Below are 20140 nucleotides of genomic sequence, written 5' to 3' on the forward strand. Positions count from 1 at the left end.
TTATTGTGTTTTGTTTGCAGCCCTGTTTTTTATCTCTATGCTCTCTATTACACTCTGCTTATATACCACTCTGACGTCATGGCTGAGCTTTGACCCCACAGTTTTAGCTCTTTTTCGATGAATGCATTTTCAGTGTGTGTTCTACTTGACCTCTATAAAAGAGGTACCATTGTGTCCTTGTACCATTGGCCTGATAAAGACTTTCATCCAACGTCGAAACGCATAGCCTGCATACTAATAAACCCTTTTGCTATATTACGTTTTTTTCCTTCTTTCTATTCAGCAGTGCCTAAAAATAGGTCCCTTATATATACATATATATTTTATCTCCTTTTACCTTCCCTCATAGACGAGTCTATGGAGGGATGCATGAAAACGCAAGAAAATAGGACATGTCCTATTTTTCCACGGACCCTTCACACGCTCTGTTGAAACAACGGCCGTGTGAATGGCCCCATTGAAATAAGTGTCCGTGTAACGGCCGTTGTTTACACGGCCGTCACATGGATGAGTCACAGTCTAAATGAGCTCGAAGTGTTTAATGTTTCCCTTCAGCACCATCACAGGGGAAAGACATGACAATCAATGGGTTGTCTGTGTAATGCAGGATGGGGCAGGTCCTCCAGAGAAAAGGTCCCTTTTTGTACAAGCTCCCCACTCTCCCCAAGAGATGAGGGTCCTAAACAGAAGATCACCTCTGTTAATTCAGCATTCCCTAATAGAGTATATAAAATTTTATTTTTATACTAGACAACCCCTTTAACTGTAATATGACATCTTCACATCTTCATTACATTCTGAATAGGTCTCTTGGATAAGGCTTGTACAGTAAGGCATGACCTCATCCTGCATCATTGCATCTGCATATTGTTCTAAAACACTGTTCATAGCATAAGAAAATTTCTTTATGTGGACCACGGAAGTACAACTATATACTGCATACAAATAGAACAATCATTTCTTTAGTGAAAGATATGCTGCAATGGAGGCATGTTTATTATCTTATGATATCTGCAAAGTTGGGTCTCATACGATCCTGTGGTCTGCTTTAGCTATGCGTGTTTTCTTGCTGTTATGGAAATAAGACAGGTCATTGCAGTCTACATGCCTCAAAAACTGTGATGTACTGTGAAGTGCACAGAAACAGTGAAATTGCCCAATAGCAAGTACTCGGATTCTAGATGTATTTGTAGGTTATATTTCGACAATGAAAGCCAGCATCTCATTGGTTGCCATCTACAAATCTGCAGCATTTCTCTGAATTTGCCTTTTCCACATACATAACTTTAAACATAATTCATCACGGTTTTTCATATACAAAATTGATCCACAAGAATTGTAACAGTTTACATCAAATGCATTGTGTGAATATTCACGCTCCGTTGTAAATGTTTGCTGTTTTGACCACATAAAAGAATGACAAACCACCATTGACTGTGTTTGTATAAAAGATATTTACTTCAATTATCACACCTAGGGTGCTAGTGAATAATAATAATAATAATAATACATTGTGTGAGATTCATACAGTGATATTGCTTCTCCATATCATATAGGGACCGTTGTACAGTGCTGAGAACAAACATTATTATGGCTACCCAAACAAAGACAGAACAATGCCTGCTGACGGGACCTCTATTCCCACTGTCGCCAGCCATAAAGAACTTGTACTATATGTTTGAACAAATACCAATAAAGAAAAAGCTACAAAGAAAGGAGTCACAGCAACACAACATGGGCTTCTCAAAGCTACGTGTACAAAAATTACACTTTTTTTGGTCAGTTGGGTCTCTTGTGAGGATTTTTGTTTTTGTATTTTTTTCCTTTTTTAACATTTTTAAACTTGTGATTGTGAATAACAAACAAGCTCTAAAAACATCTAAGACTTAATGCGGTACAGAAAAAAAATGATAAAAAAAATATATATAAAAAAACCTTAATAGAATACTGCTAAAAATGTCAGACACCACAATACACCGGGGGAACTGAGCTTATTCAAATGTTCTCAAGAAATAAGGATAAAAAAAAAGACAAGTACATCACTTCTGAGTTCATCTTGTGCTGTGTTAGTAGTCAGGGCATTTTTCAGCTGCACCCATCTTCATGGCAAGTAGTTATTGCACAAATATAAAGAGTTAGTTTTAGAGTAACATAAACAGGGATATGAAGAAATGTGTTATTTTCCTCCTTTTTACAGGTGAATCTTGCCTTTGGATATAAGCCCATACGTCTATCCAAATACAACTGCATTTGTAGTAGACTCATTGTGAAAAATATGAAATGAGTAAAATAAAATATTTAAAAAATAAAAAAAAAGTACTGCAGGCTGTATTGTCATGATGCCATAACCCATATTTAGTGTGACAATATGAAAATATATAGTGGCAATTTTTTTTAAATTATTATTGAAGCTTCTGTCCATAACATCAGAGCTCATTGTGGAAGTGGATTTTATCTGAAATTACTGAGGTCTAGGTGACATGCGTGAATATATGTGGTAACAAGTCACCGATACAAAGTAGAGGCAGCCATTTTTGAAGGCATAACCATTATTCTGATATTACAGGCTATGAATTTAATAAGTAGCAGTCATATCACTATGGGAAGACCTCAGTGATGGCAGCAGGCACTCGTTTCACTGTGAGGTCACTAGCTCCTAGCGACAGATAGGTTGTATACGCTAGAATATTGGTTGAAGCCCTACAATGGCTTCTTCCACTAGTAGTTACCGATAGAAGCATTTGTGAAAACTCAAGTCGGGCCACCAAAAGCTTAATCTACAGTTATGGTCTAGTTAATCTCAGTAGATTCTTTCTAAAACAATGTAGCAGGGTTAACAAAACAATAATGACATATTAATGGAATTTCGAAACAAAAAATTTACAAAAATTTCTTGGTGAAATATTATGAGGATTTGGAAGTCCAGAAACAAAGTGCTATTTGCCAATTGATACGATACTTAATATAGCAGAAGATATCTGTAGTTTTGTGTACAGAACAGGTCTCTATTTCCTAGAATAATACGCATGTGGTATATTCCAGTTTCTTGCATTACAACCAGTCCTGAATCTATTTAAATTGAATAGTACAAGGAAATCCAACCACAATATTTGTTGAATATATTAGCAGGCTCGTAGAGGCATGAGGCAGGCAAAAAATATGGAAAGTTCTTTAAAACTAGTAGGTTATTGGGCATATTATAGTCAAATAACATAAAAGATTTATGACTCATCTGCACTTTTTCAGACTAAAAATCTAAAAGACAGAAAATGTATTTTTATTCCAGCATCCCATGTGTTAAGGCACACCATAAATTCTATTGGTACAGTAAGCAGCACTGACTAAGTTATCAAAATGATGCCATTTGGAGTCTTCCATGTAGGTACATTAACAAAGAAAGGTCTAAACCAATGGAGATAGTGAGTTTGTTGAAAATATCATTCACTTTCCGTCATAGTACCTGTGTTTAGCGTATTAAAGGGGTATTACTCTTTCTGCAAATAAATGTTATTCTCTGTATAATTACGTTTTTAAGACAATCCTATTGAAGGACTGCAAGCAGAGTTCTTGAAACGGTGAAATACGTTAGATAATTGAACAATGTTTCATTATACAATGACTAACCTTTATGGGCTGAAACCATAATACCTTTGAATATAAATAATTGAGTGTGTTTTGCAGGAATAATAAAACTGGGACAAGGGAGTGTCACAAATGTAAATGCTTCAGATGACGGAGCTCAATAGGTCAAAAAGCTAAGTAACGGATACCTATATATTTTAATCTTGGGCCATTACAACTCTATGGAGTCACAGGGACGACCACATACACAGGCCATTAAAAAAAAAAAAAATCAAGTTCCTAAAGCAGTTTAGAAAAAAGATGGCATGTAGGGCGTGCTCGGAGATACTTCAAGACACGCAAATGGTCATCACATGGATAATATCATTTAAATAGAAAATGGCTTGCAAAAACATACGTTTTTTGTATAATGTAACAGCAGTATAGTATTCAGTATACTATAATATAGTCCCATACTTTATTGCTCAGTGTTGCTATATTACAGTACTCAGCTCTACAACTTAAGTGATCAAGGTTTGGATTACAAAGTACTAGTTTGCAAAAAGGGCTAAAAGGCGTTGAAGTGCATTTAGCCCTATTCAGAAAATGTGCCAGATGCACATGGTTGTTTATAATCGACCACTGGAACACATTTTACAGTCCAGAAATACGATATACATTCTGAATCTATGAACAGATCCTACATGCATACACTGTGATTTTTGGTTCATCAAACATCTACCAGGTTAGTACTAGTTTGCATAGAGGACTACAGTTTTATTGGATTTCTCCATGTCTGTTGATGTAATACAAGAACAGTATGGCTTTAAGGAATTCTTTTCAGCATAGCTGCTCATTTGACACAAAGATGATTGATGGAATTTGCAGCTGGTCACCCAATATATGTAGAGAACACGAATCTATTTTAGAGGTTAAAATCATGACACTGTACAGTCATAAAAGGCTATGGGGCGATCTTTATTTTGTTCTTGCAGAAATAATTTTTTGGGAAGGCAATTAAGAAAATATTCAAATGTACAGTACTGTGAAAAAGTTTTAGGCAGTTGTGGAAAAATAATTCAAAGTAAAAAAAAAGTGTTAATAGTTTTATTTAGCAATTAACAAAATGCAAAGTGATTGAAGAGAAAATAAATCTAAATCAAATCAATATTTTGTGTGACCACCCTTTGCCTTCAAAACAGCATCAAATCTTCTAGGTACACTTGCACACAGTTTTTGATGGAACACAGCATGGAGGTTGTTCCAAACATCTTGGAGAACTCATCACAGATCTTCTGTAGATGTAGGCTTCTTCAAATCCTTCTGTCTCTTCGTGTAATCCCAAACAGACTCGATGATGTTAGGATTAGGGCTCTGTGCGGGACATATCATCACTTCTAGGGCTCCTTGTTCTTCTTTACGCTGAAGATAGTTCTTAATGACACTGGCTGTATGTTTGGGGTCGTGGTCCTGCTACAGAATAAATTTGGAGCCACTCCGGCGCCTCTCTGATTGTATTGTATGATGGATAAGTATCTGCCTGTATTTCTCAGCATTGAGGACACCAATAGTCCTGATCAAATCCCCATCTCCATTTGCTGAAATACAGCCCCACACTTGCAGGGAACCTCCAACATGCTTCACTGTTGCCTACAGACACTCATTATTGTACTGCTCTCCAGCCCTTCGGTGAACAAACTGCCTTCTGTTACAGCCAAATATTTTAAATTTTGACCCATTAGTCCAGAGCCCCTGCCACCATTTTTCTGCACCCTAGTTCCTATGTTTTCATGAATAGTTGAGTTGCTTGGCCTTGTTTTCACATCGAAGGTATGTTTTTTTTGCCACAATTCTTCCATGAAGACCACTTCTGGCCAGACATCTCTGAACACTAGATGGGTGTACCTGGGTCCCACTGGTTTCTGCCAGTTCTAAGCGGATGGCACTGCTGGACATCTTCCGATCTCAAAGGGAAGTAAGCATGATGTGTCTTTGATCTGATGCACTAAGTTTCTTTGGTTGACCACTGCACATATACAGTCCTCAACGCTCCTGCTTTAAAATCATTGACTTGGAGAGACCTTGCTGTTGCAGTATAACTACCTTGTGTCTTGTTGCTGTGCTCAGTCTTGCCATGGTGGACCTGTGTCATGAAACAGTCTTCCACAACCTCACCTTCGTAGCAGAGTTTGGCTGTTCCTCACCCAGTTTTAAGCCTCCTACACAGATGTTTCTGTTACAGCTAATGGCTGTGTTTCCATCGACATATGAAAATGATGATCATCACCCGTTTGGTATAATTGGTTATTCATACACCTGACTATAAATCGTACAAATTCCATAAAGTGTACTTATAAAAATGTATGCTGTTTTGAAGGCAAAGGGTGGTTACACCAAATATTGATATGATTTACATTTCTCTTCTGTTCATTTACTTTGTATTTTGTTAATTGATAGATGAGGCCAGTTTGGATTTATTTAAGTTCTTTGAAGGGCTGTCCACTTTGAACAATCTTTTTCCATATGCTCCTTCAAGATATGCAGATGTGTCCACCCTTACTTTTTCTCTAAATCCAACATAACCTGAGATCCATTCATCGCCTATAGACGCCCCTTTTTAAAAAAAAAAAGAAAAAAAAGTTGTATACATTACAGCCATCCCAATGTATAAGGTTTTTTTTTTTGTTTTTTTACTATGGGAGTCTTTGGGCGACGGATGGCATTTATCAGAGGAATTTATAGGCCATCCGTCGCCCATAGATTCCCATGTTAAAAAAGATATATGTTTACGTGTCTTCACTGGATGGCTCTGATGGACACCTCTTACAGATGTAATCTTTTGCTGAACCGTTGCCTATAGACTTGGTTTATAGAATTGGTATCGTGACAAATTGTATAACTTATGCAATTCAAGAAAAGTAAGGGAGGACATATCTGTATGGGGTAACGCTGGGGTGTCTACTGATTGTGACAACCCGGTATTAGCCAAGGGAGGGAGTGGCTGTAAGGAGAATTACAAGGATGGCCATTGATTTCAATGGATGCCATGTTACAGTTCAGTCAGCATTATTTTTTAAGAATATGTGACGAGTGGGATAGATGTGGAGGAACCCTCGTCTTGACTATGAACTACTTTGTTGGCAGATCAAACTAACAGAAAGGGGTTGTCTACAACCTCTATAATTGTGTTCTTCTGAATTAATAATTTGGTCCCATTTATGGCCCATTGATATTCTTCACCTATTTCTTAATTATTTACACATCAAGTGGAAATAAGCATATGTATATATTGTAAATGCCTCCATTTCTTTGATAAAAAAAGACTTAACTAGTGTAGTATGGGTTAACAGGAGATACGTACTGCCATGACTGGTGTATATACGCACAATAAATGGATGAGAAGAAAATGGGCATGCTGCTCTTAGATATAATACCCTGCACAGGTATTACTCTTGATTGTTAGGGTTCTGGTTATAGTTGCAGATGTAAAGCGATTGATTTTTTTAAAGCTCACTAAGATGAATCAGAATTTATTGCTTTTTTTCCCATATGTTGTTTATATATAGGTAAAACATGGCATTGAGGATTACATAAGGTAACAAGTGGTTTGTCAACAAACAATACAATAGCTAGATTCCAACAATAGTTGTCTCTGGCCAGTGGTTCTCCAGATTTTGTGAAACAAAAACTGGAGGGCCACAGGTTAGAGACCCCTGCTATAGAAGCATATTGTTAAAATGGGTATTAGAGTGTCTGGACGTCTGTGTGCCAATACTGAAGATATTGGTTAATCTATAAACAATATGAATATTATTTTATTATTTTTATAATACATCAAATTTTAAATAGTGGGCTACTAGGAAGATTCAAGGACATGAACAATTCTATAAGGTTTCAAATTAAAAAAAAATAAGTGAATATCCTTGTTAAAGGACACAATATGCAGTAACCTGTTTAACAAGTTATTGGCAATAGATTCTACTACAAATATTGTAAAAACCGGTTGATAAAACAGTAGCTATGCTGTTTTTTACTTGCCCCTTTTGCCTCTAAGAGCCTCTTTTTCTTATTTGTAATTTATTTTCTGTATTGTTCGTCGAGAATTTAATCTATCTTTAAACCTGAAGTGCTAACTGCATCTTACCAATGCATGTAAAGAGCATTTCATTTTTTTTTTTACTACACTCTTGTATAACAAATGTGGTTCTACACATTAAAATGTTTCTACTAAATAATACAAGCTCATTGAGGTTTAGCATAGGGAGTACAGTTTTATAACAATACTCCCAATCCCCTATAAGATAAAGGGATTAAAAAATAAAATAAAAAGATAATATTATTAAAACATAAGTAACAAATGCACCAAATAACGTCATCAAAAGATGCTGACCTAAGACACAATGTTTCAATGATACACGATAAGATCAAAGAAAAAAATCTTTAAAATCAATAATATACAGTATGACAACTACATCTTGTAAATTATACCCAATACTGCCGGCAGTCTATCCCTCTAAAGAATATTTGCCCCCGTTTTCATCCCTTCCTAACAATCAGATAATAAAATACAGCACCTATAAATAAGCAAAAAAAATATATATATACTGAAATCATCTATTGTTAGTTTTTAAGATATGGCGAGAAACGAGCCTAGTTCAGCAAATCTTGTCGAAGCCATAGCAGATAAACCAGCTTATTGAAAAAGGTGGCAGTAATGCACTCTATGTGTGCACAAGTACATAAGAAAATACACAGACTTATAAAATTGCATACACGGGTATTCCCACACGTCTCTGTTCTCTCTCACACATATATTGACAGCAAGAAGGATCAGGATACAAATTGGAATGGGTGTCGTACTTTAAACAAGAACGGACAGTTGTAGAAAAGATTGCTTGGAGCCACAAAAGGCGTTTAGTCAAACGGTTATTTTGGTTGTAGATTTGTCTATTTACATTGTACTATGTAAGAGTTAAGAGGTTGCTTTGTTTTATTTTTTTATAGATTTTTTATTTTATTTTTTTATACATAAAAGGTTTATTATTAGTTTGCATTTAAAATGTCTCTTTTCTCTGCATCCGGATGGCAGCATATTTGGTAAGAGTTAAACGTATTAAACAAAAGTGGCCTTGTAAAGAAAACAAAATATATATATATGATATATATATATATGTGTTGGTATGAAGGGAACACTGCGTTTTGCCAGTACTTGTCTGCCATTCCAACTTGTACCCTTTAACCCTCTCAAAATATGAGGTCTGATCAGCGTGCTCTGTGGTTAGAGGTTAAAAAGCAGATTAGAAAATACCTAAAATTCAGATTATTTTTTTTTGTCCTGATTTGGCCTAAAATGGAGTGTAATAAACAAATCTTGGTCTGGAAAAGACCAGAATCAGTTAAAGCTATGAAACAATGTGCACTGGATATCTAGTTTCACTACCAAGAAAACACTACATCAGCTACCACAAATTAAAATAGTTTCCTGATGTGACTTTAGTTAGAAAATAAGTGGATTGGTGTATTTCTTTTATTTCAAAGTTCCGAGCAGGTATTTTTTTTTCCATTTTTTTTTTTTTTAACTTCTTGAAAATAGGATTCCAAACTAGTGTGTTTAGAGTCAGATGACTGTGCAATCTCTTTGTGGCAACTGAAACACCTACTAAAAAGGAAAACCAAAATAATAAAAAAGGACAGCCTTTTTTTTCCTGAAAAATCTCCTCCTTTTCCTGGTATAAGAAGATCATAGTGTATTATCGCTCTGCGGCCATTACATGGCAGATAAAAAGCCCCCATTTATTTTGTGGGTTCAATATTTTTTTTGTACTTTTTTTTAAGCCCACACTAAAAAGGTGGGCACAAGGCAAAGCTGTAAGAGTTATTCCAGAAAGTGTGAAAATCACTTGGGTAATAGTAAAAACACTTCAGGGTACAAAAAGCTTGACTACATATTTCAGTTTTCGTCCTCGAAAACACAACATAAAATTGGGCTTAATGCTCCTTTTGTATTCTATATGCACCTTGGCCTATGGCGTTTTTGCCCTGTGGCCTGCAGGGCGATAAGTGCGCAATACGATATAACCAGTGAAAGGTCCAGTTTAAAATCCCCAGTTTTCTGGAACCAGGGTTAATTTAATTTCAAAACTCCCATTCGATGGGTTCTTCTCGACTAGCGGCCTTCTCTAAGCGGTGAATTATGCTGTTCAAGTTTGCGGCTTTCTTTTTCCTCAAGGAGTTGTCTCGTGTGTTTTTGGAACTTGCGGTCTCAGAAAAGCTGAACAAGCTCTGAATAGAGCTTCGTTTCTGTGAACTTGTACTTGGCACACTGGATAGTTTCTCGGAATCTTCATTAGACTTGTTGAAACCCTCCTTTGTGGGGACCAAGCTTGAGGCAGCTGAGGTAGAGGCATGCTTATCAGTAGCAGATTTCGGTGTTGTCTCTAAACTCGCTCCAGAACACCGAGATCCAGGAAGGGAAGTCCTACACTGCTTTCTCCGACCTTCCTCAACCTTTTCAACTGGGCTGTCTACTTCTGACCGGCTGTTGTCCGATTTCTCAGTAGGTCTAGCGTCTTCACCCTCTTCAAAAGCTGAATCAGTCTGCCCGCCCTGAGACTTTATGTTGTCACTGAATTCATCTCCTTCAAGGATACTATGCTTTCCATCAGTTGTGCTTTCCATATCTACACCATCACAGCTATCGCCTTCCGAACTGTGGGCTGCTCTGCTGCTTGTAGCTGATGGAGAATCACTAGAACCAATTTGTCCATGACTACCTGCTTGAATTTCTTCAATGAACAGTTCTCTACGGATGCGAGACCTGAGGAGAGAAGGGGAAACATTTTTAAAAAACACACATTTACATCTGCCCAGAAAAAACCCAAAACATATGCAGAGATATCTATTTTCAGTGATCCACCGAGATCCTTAACAAGATTTACAAGATTCCTGGATGTTCAATCTATGATATCTAGTGATAGCAAGGAAGACAGATAAAGAGCGTTTAGCTGGACAATAATCTTATGTGTATGCGGGTTCCTGACTTTACCCCAATGCCTGATCCTTTCTTCCTGTGGGAGATGAGCCGCTGCCAGAGGGGTGTTGTAGCAGCTTGTTTCCCTCTCGCCTTTCAAATAAACATCACCTGAGCGGGCATTTTTATGGAGGAGTCAGGAAAAGTTTTGTTTTTCACATTTGCATTTTTTTTGGCAGAATCGCAACATTTGCTATTTGGTGCAGGTTTTACTTACCCATTGAATTCAACGGGGAAAACCTGCAACAAAAGTGCAACATTTACATAGTATAAATTGACACGCTGTGGATTAAAAAAAATGGACCACAGGTCAATTTATAAATGTCTTCCACGCAGATTTTTTTCTGCAGCGTGTGAATGAGATTTGTTTCAAATTTCATCCACTTTGCTGCTACTGTAAATGCTGTGGATTTTCTGCACAGAATTCTGTTGCGGAAATTGCGCAGCCTTTACGCTATATGGGAACCCAACCATAAAGGGGTATTCCACCAAAATAAATTTATGGCAACATCCCAGCAAGTCCGGTGTCCCTCATTGCTGCTTCCTCACCTTTTTCAATACATTAGTTTGCTGTAAACCCCTGTTCACATCTGCGTTCAGCATTCCGTCAGAGGAGCAGAACAACTAAAATGACGAAAGCGCAGGTTCCTTTGAACAATGGAGACAGCCGATGACCGACGATGTTTCGTCGGGGTGTTCGTGGATTTATTAGAAACAATAGCGCAGCATGTGATACATTTTGATCATGATGTTTGACCCCAACCTGAGGCCAAATTCACACATTGAGGATTTGATGAGGATTAAGACAACTAATCTGCTGACAGTCCGCATCCAATGCAGGTTTTTGGGGTTTTTGTATGGCCTAAAAAAAAATCAGTGCGGAATAATGAACACAATGCAGATATTAAAATCCGCAGCATGTTTATTATTCACGCTGATTCCGCTTAACAAAGCCGCGGGTTAGCTCCATTCAATTACATTGGGGCAAATCCGCATGCATATCCGCTGGCACATCTGCAGTAGAAATCCTCTGAAAAATCCAGTGCGGATTTGCTTAAGGCAAATCCCACATGGCTTAAAGGGAACCTGTCCCCAGCATTTCACCTATTGAACTTTACTTATCCCTCACTGGCCGCTGCTATAAAAAGTTCATTGCCGTTATCCCCGCTCCTAAACTCCTCCTCTGACTGTAAATAACGGTCTGCAAACATTTTGCGCCTTTTATCGTAATAATCCGGTGTCCCTTTGTGCACACACCAGAAGAGGACATCAATGCACAAGCGCGGGAATGTTCTCAAACTACCATCATTCCTGTCCACAGAATTTCACACCTCCAGCCTCTGTATACTTTATAGGGCTAGATACTCAAAGATTACATGGAAATGATTGTTGTTACATTGTAATTTTGGGATTGTTAACCATCTTACTTGTATGTGCTCACTCTCGGTTATATTTGCTGTGGGGCCAGGCGTATAATATAATACATATGCAATTTGGCTTATGTCCTATATTATTATGTAATAATAGGTCTTTTATTTTTTTCTCTTCACAGAGCACCACGATCTGTTGTGCTGCAGACTTTATGGCACTTCACGAGGAAATATTAGTTAAGAGTCTGATATGGGCATTTTAGGCCGGTGCTCAGGGCCGGTTTTAGGGGGTGGCAAACTGGAAGTTGGGAGCCCCAAGATTTAAATGGGCTCTGAGAGTATTATTTGGATAATGCATATTATTTGGGGCACTTATATGATGAAATTCTTACCTTGTCACTATACGGGAGTATTACAACAAATCTGTCTAAAAATACTAAACGAGAGGTCCTACTATTCTTGTTGCCCATGGCCCCATTTTCTATAAAACTGGCCCTGCCGTTGCACATGGCCATGATTTTGAAGATATTTTATGGGTTACATTCATGTTACATAAAGACACAAATACTCTTTTACCAATAGAAACGCTGGCTTAGTGGTGCACTCACCTGTAATTATGGAACCAGTTAATAACGGTGCTGGTTTTCAGGTTCAGTTGTGTTGCAAGCTCTTCAATGGTTTTAGGGGAAGGGTATGGCTTTTGCTGGTAAGCCCGTTTCAAAGCTTCTTTCTCCTCAGGAGCCAATACTACTCGTGGCTTCTTCAGATGATGCTGTGGCTGGGGACTTGATACCTGGCTATAATCTATGCCTGTAGGAGGGGGCTCACAGGGCTGGCTGTCACTCACGGAGCTGTGCCGTCTCTTCATGTAAGCTGTAAGCAAAAACATTTGATTGGTTAAACAGATGGTAAATAATGGTCGGCACGGACATAGTTGAACTGTTCAGTAGTAAAGATTATTACAAAATAAATCAAGAGACAGATTATTCAGTAGTATTTAGTGCTCTGATAAAGAACAGATTGCAGTTAGCTCAGTATTCTAATATTAACACTGTGGATTCAGATTACAAAAGGAAAGAAAAAGTTACTTAAACACGACCTGTCAGCTCTCTTGACATGTCTGTTTTAGTAAATACTTTCATTCTACATAAATAACATTCTTTTTTTCACATCACGCTATTCCTCGGTTATTCCTCCTGGAAGTGTAATTAAAAATTAAGAACTGCGTGGTAACATTTTGTTACTCAGTCTGTCAATGCCAGGACTGATTGGACAGTGTCAAACTGTGTAGGGAGACGCCCCATTAACAAGGAAAATGGTAACACCCTATGGTCAATTTATTTCCAGGAGGAATAACAGGACACAACACAGATCTAAGAAAAGGTCCTACAGCATTATTTTATGTGGAAGTAGTAACTAAAATAGAGCAGATATGTCCTCTTTAATGAATAGTCTGTAACAGACCATCTTTAATAAGAAACTTCACAAAGTTTTCAAAACTTGTGAGAAAATTCAAACTATGTAAATATCCATAGAAATAGGCATTTATTTTTGATTCCTGGAATTGGGTACCTAAACACATTTTCCAAAACAAATTTTTCTAGCTGAGGCACAGGAATTTATAATGAGCAATTGAAGGGATGTTCACGTTGTAACATTTGCCACTTACATGTTATATATAGATTGTGGAACAATCCCTGACACCTAATATAACTCTTTCTTTAAATGTCCATGTGACAGGGCTTTATATTCATTACATTCACAGTGACACATTAATATCCATAGTTTAAAAAGAACCAAAACCTTATACTAAATTTTATAACTTGAGCTAATGTAAATGGGAATTACCAATGTGATATAAAATAACTAGTGTTATGTTAGCAATCCACATTTAACCATCTTCAAAAGTAGAGCAATACCATGGGATATATGTAATGTCTCATTACACCACTAGATGGCGTGTTAGGCAAAATAATTATCGTAGTAATGAACATAAACTTGAACCTTAGAAACAGAAACTGTGGCCTGTATTAGAAATGAATCACAAATGTTTAATTAATTTAAACCATGACCAGTTTTATATTATTTAGCATCATGCTTTTTTTTTTTAAAGAATTTAAAATTTAGATTCTGAGGACACGATTATATTTAGCATCTGATGTAATTCATGACCTTTATGGAAAAACATACTGTATAGCAGGGGTGGGGAACCTCCGGCCCGCGGGCCATATAAGGCCTGCAAGATCATTTGGTCTGGCCCGTCCTCACTTGACCGCGCTGCCACCGCGTCGTTCGCTACATGGCTCTGTCTGCCCTACTCAGTCACATTTCGAAGCAGGAGGGCTGATGGATCCAAGTATGGTGGCGGTCTGAGTGAGGTCGGTGCGTGCCGGCCAGAGTGGACCAGTTCGGTCACCTGACCTCACATCAGTGACGTGAGGTGACCGGACTGGTCCACTCCCGGGCCGGCACAGTACAGTCACCTGACCTCACGTCAGTGAAGTGAGGTCAGATGGTGATTGGACTGGACCACTCCCGTCACAGCACGCACCAACCTCACTCTGACCGCCGCCGCCGTTGTTTTTGTGCTACAAGCTGTTACAAATGTGACAGGACCTGTTTTAGAGGAGAACACAAAGTCCTTGACGCAACTCTTTTCCAAATATATAAATAAAGAAGGAATAGTAAGGGTAGTAATGCAAACATCATGGGCACGTCAGAACACATGAATGACTTAAAGGGGTTTTCCCATCAAAGACATTTATGACATATCCACAGGATATGTCATAAATGTCAGATAGATGCGGGTCCCACCTTGGTCCCCCTAAACCCCGTTCTGCCGCTCTGTATTGCAGATGAATTCCGACCATGTAAGTCCCATAGAACTGAATGGTAGTTACGGAAACAGCGTAACTCGCATGCTACCCTGCTTCCGTAACTGCCATTCATTGCTATGGGAGCTACGCAAACAGCCTAGCTCAGCGAGTTTCGCTGTTTTCTTCTTGGTCTTCTTCATGGTCGGAAACCACCCGAAACAAAGAGAGGCAGAATGGGCATTAGGGGGCCCCGTTCTAGAGATAGGTGCGTGTCCCAGAGGTAGGACCCGCATCTATCTGACATTTATGACATATCCAGTGGATATGTCATAAATGTCCCTGATGGGAAAACCCCTTTAAGTAAGGAAGTCGTAACAACTTACTGCTGTGAGTACCATTGCATAGAGTCGACTGCTCCAGACTGACCGACGCAGTAGCATCATCATCAATACCAGCGAACATCACACGCCTCACTAAAGACAAACTGTTCCAGCCACATTACGGGTGAGTTAATTAAATGTTTGACCAAATATAGCAGGCTCATTTTTAAGTTGATAATTTTGTATGGCCCGTGAATGATGCTATAAATATCCAAATGGCCCTTGGCAGAAAATTAAGGTTCCCCACCCCTGCTGCATAGCATGAAGATAAAAAACTATTATGAATTAAGGATGTAGAGTGTTCCTTACCCAAGTACACCCCTACTCAAATAAGTCAATCTAAGACTCTGATCATACACTGCGCTATTAACCTCTTAAAAACGTAGCAATTTTGGGCCTTGAGGACACAGTGATTTATGTTTTTTCATCACTGAGAGACAAAACTTAATGTTTTAGTTGACATATCTGTAGGAGGGCTTCATTTTTGCGAGACGAGTTGCATTATTTTTTACATTCTATTTTTAATCCAGTAGGCTTACACGAAAAACCAGTCAAAGACTATCACCCTGAACGTACTAAGAAATAATATGGGAAGTTCAAACAGGTAAAAGCATTTTTTTGAGAGAGAGCATATGTGAAGATGTAGAAGCCGGCACAACCAGTATAAAGGTGTAAGATGGGAAATAAGGGAAATTAAGGGGCAATTATACCATGGGAACAATCTAGGGAGCTGCTTGAAGCATAACGACAGGGAGTAAACCCTGTGGGCGAGACAGATTGAGTTCAACATGTAAATAAGCTAAATGTCCAAAACAGGCAGGTATATAGAACATTTTTATAATGGTCAGGGCAAAGAAGCAGATCACGGGATGGGTTGCGATGGAGATGAATACAGGGTATATCTGTTTATCTTATGCAGTTCCACGGTTCCTGTGCTCATCAGCAGGCGGGTCTGGAAGATGGTCGGTGGCTGGAAAGGTGGCCACAGCAGTCATGGACCAAAATGTCAGAAGGAAGCCCTGTCATTTTGATGGATCTCGGGGAGAGATAAGCTTTTATTTCCTTCTCCACACACAGGGCAAAGGGAAACCCCCATCTGTTATGGGCTTGTAAATGTGCTGTTAGAGGCTAGGCTTTTGTCGTAGGTTACTATTGGAAACATCTGGTAAAATACTTATGTTGGCTACTTGGTATATCAGAGGGGAATTAGTGCGGCTAAGACGTAGCAAGTCCTGTCTGTCTCTAGGAGAGTCAAAGGTGTAAAGAATCTCTCGGACTTGGTCTGGAGCAAGTGAAGAGAATCTTGGTGGAGGCAAGCGGAGAGCTCTTGATAAGATTACTTCAGCCCTATCCCCATGCTATAGTATGTCAGTGAGAAAGTTCTGTAGGAGGGAGAGGAGGGACAATTGCTGTATGGTGCTGGGCAGACCCTGAACCTTCAGGTTCTAAAGGCGAGACCTATTATCTAAGTCATCCATGTGTTGCTCCATGTGAAAATGTGACCTGGATAGATAGACCGACGTCTGCAGGTGGGATGTAATTTGGGTCTTTGAGGAAGGAACAGCTCCCTCTAGGCGGTCAACTCTAGAGATAGTGAGGTTCAAGTCAACTTTTCACTCCATAATCTCTGATGTGCTGGCCTTTCCCACAGAAGTAGTAAAATAGACCAAGTCTTCCTTACATCGTATCTCCAGTTTCACTAACATATATAGACAAACAATTATATGCAGGAATGTGGACAATAATCTTTTTTTTATAAATAACTTGTCTTCGCAATTCTGCTTCTAACTACAGCAAGGACTGTGTAAAGTCAGTGCTGCTGGCGGCTGATATCTCTGCAGTAGGAGAGAGAGTGCTGTTAGTCTCTATGGCTCCTGTATACAGAACGGCCACCAGCGCTGTAGAACGTAATGTGATTCTACGGCACTGGCGGACGTTCGACATACGGGAGCCATAGAGACGAACAGGACGCTCTCTCTCCTACTGCAGAGATATCAGCCGCCGGCAGCATGCAGAATAGACACTAGAAATGGCCAGGGCCTGCATAACTCTCTGAGAAGGATGACAGTGAGTACCGTACTGTTCGGGTGTGTTGCTGACCTCAATGTCAACTGCACCAGAATTTTAGAAGGACAGCCTATTGAAGGCGGTGGATTCCTGTCCGAAGAGGAAGTCAAGGAGCCAAAGACAGGAGCAGTTGCCCCATCGCTTGTACTAGAGGCAGTTAAAGTGGGGTTCCATGGTGCAGACATCTAACAAGGCATCTTGGGTAAGCTTGGCAGAATGTCTTCAATGGCGCCAAGGTAGGCCCCAGATTCATACTCAAATTAAACGTAACCATACTGAGGTATATACGCATCCAGCCTTCGGAGAGTGGGGGTCCTGGAACCTTTTTCTTCCGATTTGCAAATTTTATGGCATTGTTATTTGGGTTTCATTTTTACGGCGTTCACGGTGTGGTAAAAATAAACTTTATTCTGCAGGTTAGTACAATTACGGGGATATTAAATTTATATATATTTTTTTTATATATAAAACACTTTAGTAAATCATTTGTCTTTGTGATGCCACATTTCAAGAGCCATATTATATTTACTTTTTCGGCAAGTTGGCTTTATCGGAGATGGTTTTTGCAGGTGTTGTTGTAGTTTTCATTGGTACCATTTTGGGATACATGTGACTTTATTCCATTTTTTGTGAGGTGGGATTAACAAAAAACAGCAATTCTTCATTACTTTTAACAGAATTCACCGTGTGGGATAAATAATGGGTTTGTTTTATAGTATATATGTCATTATGGTTGTGGCCATTCCAATTATGTGTACTTTTTAAAATATTTTTGGACATACTAAAGCATTTTGTAATGGGAAAAAAGTTTCTTTGAATTCTTATATTTGTTTACATTTAATATAACTATTTTTTACAGGTTTTTTTTAGTCCTACTAGAGGGTTTTACCATGTTATCTTCTGTATTGCAGTGTATTATGCCTGTCAGTTTTACACTGCCTCTAGCAGGGCCTAATAGGAGTACAACGATGGCAGACCAGACCTCAGTACCTTCATTAGGCCCCCGTCTCGCATGGAAACCCATTAGAAGCCCATGTTTACGTTGCTGGGCACTAACTGTGCTGGAATGTTCTGTGCCAGAGAAAGCCCAACCACAGTGCTGCCAAGTTGAAGAATTCTGGTAACTGCCCTCCTTCACAGCCTGTCACTGAGGCAGCCTTCATATGAGCATGTGCAGTTATTCACTTCCAAGTTATACGAAGTCTTGTAGTACTCTAGTGTTGCAGTGTGCAGTTATTAACTTCTAGGCTATGCTGGGATTTCTAGTACCTCAGTGTTGCAGTGTGCAGTTATTAACTTCTAGGCTATGCTGGGATTTCTAGTACCTCAGTGTTGCAGTGTGCATTCACTTCTAGGCAATGCTGGGATTTGTAGTACCTCAGTGTTGCAGTGTGCATTCACTTCTAGGCTATGCTGGGATTTGTAGTATCTCAGTGTTTCAGTTTGCATTTATTCACTTCTAGGCTATGCTGGGATTTGTAGTACCTCAGTGTTGCACTTTGCATTTATTCACTTCTAGGCTATGCTGGGATTTGTAGTACCTCAGTGTTGCACTTTGCATTTATTCACTTCTAGGCTATGCAGGGAATGCACTGTGGTATTTGTTTGGCGCTTATGGGAAGGTATTTTAGGCTGCACAGTGGAATTTATTGTTGCTAGAGGACGTTATTTATGCTGCACTGTGGTATTTGAATTCTGCCTTCTGGGGAGACATTTTGTACTGCACTGTGGTATTTGGTGCTGCTGGGGGGTATTATGTATGCTGCACTATGGTATTTGTAGTAACATGCGGGTTGCATGGTGGTATTTGTTTGGCACGGTTAGGAGTAATATGGGCGATGCATGGATGTATTTGTTTGGCACTGCTATGGAGATAATATGGGTAGCAGTATTTGTTCGCTGGTGTGGCCCAAATAGAAAACGTTTGAGTAGCCCTGCTCTAAAGAATCCATCTGTTGCTAACAGCTCAATCATGTGCTGTATAATGCGTGTGTGATCCAAACCCAACACCACCAGCTGCCGTCTTAATGGCGGCTGGATTTAAAAGTTCAGTTACCTCTGCCGCCTTTATATGGAAGGCGAAAGTAAACCGGTTAAAGATGGGCCAATGCTATGTGCTTGTCCCCCAGGCTAAAATTTGCCAGCCATCCCCCTTGTCTACCAATCTTCTGATCTGTCTTAAAGTGTGCCAATAACAGATAAACTAGACATTGCACTGCAGATACGCTTTGGGTACAGAATATTTTACATCATAATTAGAATTCTGGAAAGCAAAAGTCTGAAAACAGGCAAATATTTATTACATTATGTGATATACACAAGAATGATCAGGTTTTGACTCGTTGAATTTAGTACTCTAGTACTCCTGGAATTGTATATGAAGCAGGACATAAAGAACATCAGGATTCAAGAGTTTCTTTACTCAGTGCTGCAACTTCCTATAGGGTGGTTACATTTAACCTTGCCATTTAAACATGAAGATTTCCTCTGCTGGAACTTTTGTTTACATCATTTGATGAAAAAAAATCCAGCAGGGAAACACAAAGCCCCTGCCAGTTCCCCACGTAGACACGTCAGTCACTTCAGATGTGATGTCAGGGCACAATAGCTATATTTAGCCCTGACATCCTTTTTTTCACTAGCTTTGTGCTAGCGACTATTACTCACGCATGTCACGGTGACTTTCAGACTACCGCTTTCCTCCTATGGGAGGGGGGGGGGGAGTGATAGTCTAAGACTTCTAAGAGTATGGAGTCGACTGGCACAGCTGGCGACGTCACTCACCAGCGTCTGCTCCATACTGAAGCTGGTAGAAGAGGAGCCAAAGAAAAACAGAGGAAAGGTGGGCCTTAATAAATATCCACTAAGGAGACAAGACAGTCACTTTAAAGTAAATAAATAATATAAAATTGTAAT

At 39.1% G+C, this 20140-nt stretch overlaps 1 protein-coding gene across 3 annotated transcripts in view; it reads right to left on the minus strand.

The window, feature by feature from the left end:
• Window positions 1–20140, minus strand: part of CUX1 (cut like homeobox 1) — a 356348-nt gene that overhangs the window by 57464 nt on the left and 278744 nt on the right. For 2 of the 3 annotated variants that reach the window (XM_075854199.1, XM_075854198.1), the window contains 2 exons: window positions 12570–12834; window positions 5979–10378 (listed from right to left, as the gene is read on the minus strand). The exons of the other annotated variant lie outside the window; for it this stretch is intronic. In XM_075854199.1, coding sequence (XP_075710314.1) covers window positions 9697–10378; window positions 12570–12834 — 947 coding nt within the window. In that variant the 3' untranslated portion in view covers window positions 5979–9696. Of the gene's footprint in view, window positions 1–5978; window positions 10379–12569; window positions 12835–20140 lie in introns of those variants that run through there. 3 annotated transcript variants of the gene reach the window in all.

Source organism: Rhinoderma darwinii, chromosome 2 (genome assembly GCF_050947455.1).
Source record: "Rhinoderma darwinii isolate aRhiDar2 chromosome 2, aRhiDar2.hap1, whole genome shotgun sequence".
Lineage (NCBI taxonomy): Eukaryota > Metazoa > Chordata > Amphibia > Anura > Rhinodermatidae > Rhinoderma > Rhinoderma darwinii.